The sequence below is a fragment of the Athene noctua genome, chromosome 1 (assembly GCF_965140245.1).
Source record: "Athene noctua chromosome 1, bAthNoc1.hap1.1, whole genome shotgun sequence".
Classification (NCBI taxonomy): Eukaryota; Metazoa; Chordata; class Aves; order Strigiformes; family Strigidae; genus Athene; species Athene noctua.
In genome coordinates, this window is record NC_134037.1 from 92,497,358 (window position 1) to 92,504,789 (window position 7,432).

The following is a 7,432-nucleotide window of genomic DNA, read 5'->3' on the forward strand; positions in this document are numbered from 1 at the left end:
GGGCGCGGGCAGCGGGGCCGGCCGGGGTGCGAGCTGCCGGGCTCTCCCCTGCCTCTTCCCCCCCCCGAGTCGGTGTCAGGTATTGCTAGGAGGGGTAGGGGCCCGGGGAGGAGATGGCTGGAGGCTTTCCAGCCCCGGCTCACGCAATGCAAACTCCGCACGCAACGGGGAGGCGACAGGCGGAGGAGGGGAAGCTCTCCGGCTTCCTCACCCCCAAGATGCAGGCGAGACTTTGCCTCCCGCCAGAGAGGGCTGCGAGCCCGCCCGCCACCCCGCTCCCCTCCCGGCACCTCCTCCCCGAAAACTTTTGGCCCCGACCATAAAAGCATCCGCGACTCAGCCGCTCCGCTTGGTGAGGGCCCAAGGGCAGCTGGCAAATAGCTGCGACCCCTCCAGCCCGGGGAAGGGCCAGGCAGCGGCGATTTGTCAGCGGGGCTAAGGGCGGCAACACCCGCACCGCATCGCACCGCATCGCACCGCGGGTGCCGGCGCATTTAAAGCCGCCAGTGCCGATGCCAGGTGCCCAGAAGCGGCTGCTGCGGCTCCGGCTGAGCCTGGGGGCGGCGGACCGTGCCCCCCGCGCCCTCTGAGCCGCTCGCCTTCACTCCCTGCGGCGGGCTGCGGTGGCCCCGTCCCGTCCCCGCAGCCCAGAAGGCGAGGGGAGGGGGGGGAGGCTGGGAGGAGGGGGCGGCAGCCGCGGGGCTGCACCGGGCAGGTGGCTGCCGGCGGGGCGAGCCCCGAAGGGTTAAAGCGCTGGGAAAGTGAAAACCACTCTGCGCTGGGATCGGGTGCAACTGGCATTTTTTGCCTGCACATGACCTGCCAAGCTCCGGGTGACAGGAACCGGGGCTCCTCATGAGTTTCCCAGAGGCGGGGATCTGAACGTCGCCGTCGCCGCTCTCCTGCCCGTTAGAGCCGCCGCCGGCTGCCCGGCTCCTCTCCATCCTCCCCGAGGTCTCGGATGGAAGCAGCGTGCAACAGGTCAGTTCTGCTACCGGCGCCCGAGGTGACCGTTTACTTCACCCCGTCTTCCTCTCGCCGCTCCAGAAAGACTGGAGCGAAGCGGCAGGAGCGGGTGGTCCCCGGGCACGGGGATGGGCAGCGGGACGGGTGAGCCTCGCCGCGCCGGGACCTCGGGCACCCTCCGCAGCCCATCCCCGCGACAGGCACGAAGGTGCGGGGCGGAGGGAAGGACTCGGAACAGAGGGGGGCTCCGTGGCCATGTGCGGAGCAGCGGGAAGCTCTGACGGCGGCGCGGGGGAGGCCGTTTCCCTCCGGGGCTCTTCCGCCGGCCGAGCAGCGATGTGCGGCGCCGGGGTGAACCTGCCTCGGCGCACGGCGGCTGCCCACACCGCATCGGCGGCGGCTCGTCGGGCGAGAGCATCCTCCTGCCTCCCTTCCCGCCTCTCCTCGCCGGGACCCTCTGGATCCCGCGCTGCAGACTTTCCCCACCGGGGCCGGTGGAGGGGGGAGGGGGGCGGGGGGGAGAAGGGGGAACGGCGGCTCCGCCGCCAAACCCACCATGTCGACCCCTTATTGCGCGCTTGCCACTTGACTGTCGGCGACCGCTCGCTTCTCGCGCAGGATCCGGGGGGGCGTGTGGGGGGGACTGTAGGCACCCGAGGGGCGCCTGCCCGGGGCGCCCCCCTCTCCCCCGCGCCCGGGCGGCCCCGGCCCCTGGCCCGCGGGCGGGGAGAGGCGCGGGCGGGCGAGGGGCCGCTGCCCGCTGAGCCGTGCCCTTGCCTTGCAGCATGGCCCTCGAGAGGCTGGGGGCGGCCCTGCGCGGCCTCCCCCCGCTGCAGAGCTGGCTGCTGCTCCTCCTCGGCCTGCTCGCCGCCCTCCACCTGGGCAAGCTCCTCCTGCAGCAGCGGCGACGGCGGCGGCGGGGCCAGCGCCGGGCGCCGCCGGGCCCGTTCCCCTGGCCGCTGATCGGCAACGCGGCGCAGCTGGGCAGCGCCCCGCACCTCTCCTTCGCCCGCCTGGCCGGCACCTACGGCGCCGTCTTCCAGCTGCGCCTGGGCCGCTGGCCGGTGGTGGTGCTGAACGGGGAGCGGGCCATCCGGCAGGCGCTGGTGCGGCAGGGCGCCGCCTTCGCCGGGCGGCCGCCCTTCCCCTCCTTCCGGCTGGTGTCGGGCGGGCGCAGCCTGGCCTTCGGCGCCTACTCGGAGCTGTGGCAGCTCCGCCGCCGGGCGGCGCACGCCACGCTGCGCGCCTTCTCCACCGGCAGCCCCGCCACGCGCCGCCTGCTCGAGCGGCACCTGCTGGGCGAGGCGCGCGCGCTGGTGGCGCTGCTGGTGCGCGGCAGCGCCGGCGGCGCCTTCCTCGACCCCTCGCGCGTGCTGGTGGTGGCCGTGGCCAACGTGATGAGCGCCCTCTGCTTCGGCCGCCGCTACAGCCACGGCGACGGCGAGTTCCTGCGCCTCGTCGGCCGCAACGAGCAGTTCGGGCGGGCCGTGGGCGCCGGCAGCCTCGTGGACGCGCTGCCCTGGCTCCGCCGCTTCCCCAGCCCGGTCCGCGCCGCCTACCGCGCCTTCCGCGACCTCAACCGCGACTTCTACGCCTTCGTCCGCGGCAAGTTCCTGCAGCACCAGCGCAGCTTGCGCCCGGGGGCCGCGCCCCGCGACATGATGGACGCCTTCATCCGCCTGCAGCGCGAGCAGCCGCGCCTGCAGCTCGAGCACGTGCCCGCCACCGTCACCGACATCTTCGGCGCCAGCCAGGACACCCTCTCCACCGCCCTGCAGTGGCTCCTCATCTTCCTCATCAGGTAGGTGCCGGCGGGGCGGGACCCGGGGGAAGACATTCCCCCCCCCTCCCCTTCCCCCTTTTGGGGAGAGCCGCCGCCCGGGAAGCTCCCGCGGCGGTGAAAGGCGGCCCGGGGCAGCGCCGGCACCCTGGGGGGACGGGACGAGACGAGGGGGAGCGGCGGCCGCCGCCGGGGCGAGGGGCTGAGGGGGCGGCTGCCCACGTACCTAACGCGGGAGCTCTGGGAAATCGGCCAGGAAAAGGTAAGAAAGGACAAAAAAAAAAAAAACCACCCCCGCCTCAGCCTACTCGGGCCGTCGGGCAGCGGAGCCTAGCGAGGGGCTGGCAGAAAGGCAGCGGAATCAAACCCGAAAGTAACGGAGCCTGCCAGGTCAGGGTGGGGGAGATCATAGGAATAACGGCGGCTTAAGGAGGATAAAGGGTTCGTGCACCGCTTTACAAACCCGCTCCTAACGCTGGTTTGCCGGCAGCGCGTGCCTCGACCGCCGCGGGCAGCCGGCGGGTGCGAGCTGACCCCTTCTGCGCCCTGCCCCGGCACCGGCCCTGCGGGGGGCGCATCTCGGCTGCGCAGCGTGGTGTAACGAGGCGGCGTAAGGCTGATGGTCTTGCCCAGCCCGGCTTTTTCTTTCATCCTCTACGTAATTTGTAGTCTCATGCAAACATTATCTAAGCAACCACTTCTTGAAAGTCAGGCAGAGATTTCACACTTCGAGCTAAGGGTGCGATGCCCCGTGTTCGCACAACCTGTGGGGTTTCTCCCCGTTTTTTATATTTGCCCGGCATTCGACATACAGAGCTGCTGCAGGAGGAAAAAGCAAGGACGTGGAAGCCAAGCTTGAATACTGAAAACAAATAAAGGCTCCCTGGGGGAACGTGTGCTTTTAGACAAGCAAAAGAAAATAAGCAAAACTTACTGATACTTTGATCACGTTACTGTGTAGTCTTCCAAACTATCCAGACTTCGAGACAGTCATCTTAGAAGCCATTTTCATAACAGTTAGAAAAATTATAAACAGACTAAGAGTGGGATGTTCATAAAGCTGTTCTGACCATTATTAGCAGGGCTTTTTTTCGGTTTAAAAACCTGCAGACTTTCATCTGTATGCAATATGTGTCGTGATAACAAACTCCGTGCTAACTTTTAGAAGTCACATACAGAGCTGGGAAAACCAAATTCTTGTTCCCACGGAAAGCCCAATATTTAGAAGAGACAAGTAGTTTTAGAATGAATTTTCAAAATTTGGTCAGATTCGTTTTTTATGTTGACAGTCAGTTACATGTGATACTAAAGTGAAAACTGACACCATTGCATGGGAAGTTTGAATTTTTCGCTCAGAGTTTTCCATCAAGATCTGCATGTTCGTGCAATATATTTAAACTTTGCTCAAACTGCATTATTTAGTGCAGGGGTGAGGTTCTATGAGAAATGTTTACAGCAAGGATTATTTTGAAGAAAGTCTTTTAAAAGTATTATGTACATGCACACATCTAACTTTAAATGACAGGTATCCGAATGTACAAGCTAAAATGCAAGAAGAAGTGGATAGGATTGTTGGAAGAGACCGTCTGCCGTGTGCTGAAGATCAGCCTCACTTGCCCTACATCATGGCTTTCTTGTACGAATCCATGCGCTTCAGCAGCTTTGTGCCTGTTACTATCCCACACGCCACCACGACCAACACCTTCATAATGGGCTACCTCATTCCCAAGGACACAGTGATTTTTGTGAATCAGTGGTCAGTGAATCACGATCCAGCAAAATGGTCCAACCCAGAGGATTTTGATCCAACAAGATTCCTGGATGAGAATGGATTCATCAATAAAGATCTTACTAGTAGCGTGATGATTTTTTCATTGGGAAAACGTCGGTGTATTGGAGAGGAGTTATCCAAGGTGCAGCTGTTTCTTTTTACCTCCATACTGGTACATCAGTGCAATTTTACTGCCAATCCAAACGAGGACCCTAAAATGGACTTCACCTATGGGTTGACCATTAAACCTAAGCCGTTCACCTTGAATGTTACGCTTCGAGATACTATGGATTTGCTTGATCAGGCTGTCCAAAGACTGCAAGCAGAGAAAGCAGCCAATGACAATCAGCTGCCAGGAAACACCTAAGCAACAAACCTCACATCTAAAGATAATCCCCTTCTCTCTTTTTAGACTTAAATAAGTTATAGTTTGTTCTGGTGAGCTTTCTGTAAAACAGCCAATGTTACAGGTTACAAGAGCAGGAAGGAAAACTGCACAAGGTGTAATTCACTCCTCTAATTCTAGGAGAGCCAGGGGAACAACTTAATATATTAAAATTATAAAACATATGCAATTTGAAAGTAATCTTTTCTAGCTTATTCACAGAAGTCGCCATTGTAAAGCGCTTTTTATCTACTGACTGGTTGGAGCATCTCCAGGAACTGTTTGTATAATCCTCTCCATGTCTCCACGCGCTGTGCCTTAACTCTTAAGTTCACCTTCAGTGACTCCACATCCCAAAGCAAAATCTCTTATTTTTAAAAACATAAAGGAAAAAAAAAAGGGTTGCTCAGAAAACTGTAGCCTGACTCTGAATTAACTCTACTGGAAACTGCCGTAGGCACATGGCAGCTTCTGCATCGTGACTGCTGGGATGTACATTAATGCCTCAATAATAAATGTTCAAATGATTTTTGATAAAATAGCAATGTAAAGTCTTGTCTGTAGCATTCCAAAGTGTTTAGATAAATGACTAAAAGACTTGCTTATAAGCACATTTGAAAATAAAATTCATATTTGAGAATGAACAGAATGTCCTGATATAGTAACTTGTCATTAAGTTTTGAAAGATCAGATTTGATATGTCACCAAATGGCAAGGTGATGCTAACCATATACTGAGCTGTTCATTAGCATATTCATGAAAAAAGTAGGTCTTTTAATTAGAAAGTTTTATGAACTTTGTATTTATCTAGTAAAGAGTTAATATTCCTGTCCCTAGGCACATAAGTCCAGTAACATCCACATGGGCCGAGGTATTTAGAAGTGAGGATTTGAGGGGTTTATATTAAGACTTGCATGCTGCAAGCCTCAAGTAAAGCGTGCAGCAAATATGTTCGCTAGTCATTTTGTTAGATTGAGTTAGATGATACATCCAAAAATCAACTAGGTACTTTTAGTACAATTTTCTTGGAACAAAGTCTCAGAAGGAAAACTAACATCATATGTCCTAATTAATGTACTTGTTAACTGAAGAAAAAGTACTTTTAAAATTTTCGTGAGGCCAAGGACTTAAAATTAAAAAAAAAAAAAAACACAAACAAACCTATTATTCTAAAGTAAAACACATACATGAAACTTTACGGCCTTGAACCTCTCCTAATGTTTGTGTACACAAAGCTGCATGTATTTCTTTAAAAAAATCAAACAACCCTATATAAGTGCCTGATTTTGAAAAGTATTGGGCACTTTTTTGGAGTTGCAGATTGCCTTCAGTTGCATCAGAAGTGAGAGTACTTCACGTGACTTGCTGTGTTCAGCCTAGTACTAAATAAGATATTAGTAGAGCTAGAAGAATAAAGGTGCAATTAGACAGTAAAGTAGCTCTGGTGAGACCTAAGCAAGTAAAGATTTGCACTGGGTCTTCTGATAGATGGTCAGTCTTGTGACAGAACTCATATTGATAGTGGGAAGAGCTGGGTTAACAACACAATCCTGACCTTAAGTAGAAGCTTTGCTGCTGATTTTAAAAAACTTGAAACGAGCCTAAAAGTACTGCTCCGTAACCCCACAGAGTAGCAGTGTACCTGTTTAAAGTCTCTGACTTCATATTGCATCTATCTTCTTTTTTTTTTTTAAGCTGAAAAAACTTTGTTACATACACAAGAAGTAACCTCAGGTGTTTTTCTGAATTATGTACAAGTTTGTGATATCCCAGAACTTAGCTTGTACCTGTGAAGAGCTTTATAAAGATACCCAGCATTTTCATATGGAGATCTACGTTAGATCAAATGCTAGCCAAGACAGTTTTCCTTGTACCATTGTAAGTATTGTTACTATAAAAAATATAAAGGATTTAACCTTCAACTGTATAGTTACTCTTAATGCAAGGGTCACCGATTCATATTTTGATAAAAATGGCTTTTGCAATTTTGTACTCTTCCAAAAGCTTTTACTGTGCATTGGCTACTAATGCAATGTCCATTCACACTGCTCACATCTGTCAGGGGGTCACACGCTATATAGCTGTTGGTCAAATAATGCCTCATATAATCTGTGAAGTTATGCAAATTTAGTAGCACCCATTTAGAATGTATGCAGTTGTTCAGCGAGCTAACTTTTACAATCACTTTGAGATGTATCATTGTGCTACCAAAATACTGAATAAAATTATTCTTACGCTGCCTTTGCTTAGTTTTTCTGTATGGCTTTCTAACATCAGGATTAAAAAAATAATATTTTTGATTTGGAAAGTATTATTATTTTAGATATTCATATACTTTTTACCTTCTCATTTTTGGACTTAAAGGTTTTTCTCCATCCTACCCTTGCAGCTTCTCAGGTCTGGCTGCTTATTCATACCTTACCATCTGTGTTCAACTTCCTCATGCTCCTTGCTAAGAACATTCCCTGCTGCTCATCTCCGCATCCATCTGAATTCTCTCATGCCTTTTGCTTTCTTCTAACACCTGTTA

General features: G+C 53.7%; 1 protein-coding gene across 1 annotated transcript; it reads left to right on the forward strand.

Moving 5' to 3' along the window:
- The first annotated feature begins 468 nt into the window (after positions 1-468).
- On the forward strand, positions 469-7,131 carry CYP1B1 (cytochrome P450 family 1 subfamily B member 1). Its single transcript, XM_074896933.1, has 3 exons — positions 469-981; positions 1,751-2,767; positions 4,272-7,131. The coding sequence occupies exons 1-3, from the start codon at positions 962-964 to the stop codon at positions 4,882-4,884; spliced, it is 1,650 nt and encodes a 549-aa protein (XP_074753034.1). The 5' UTR covers positions 469-961; the 3' UTR covers positions 4,885-7,131.
- Positions 7,132-7,432: the final 301 nt, after the last annotated feature.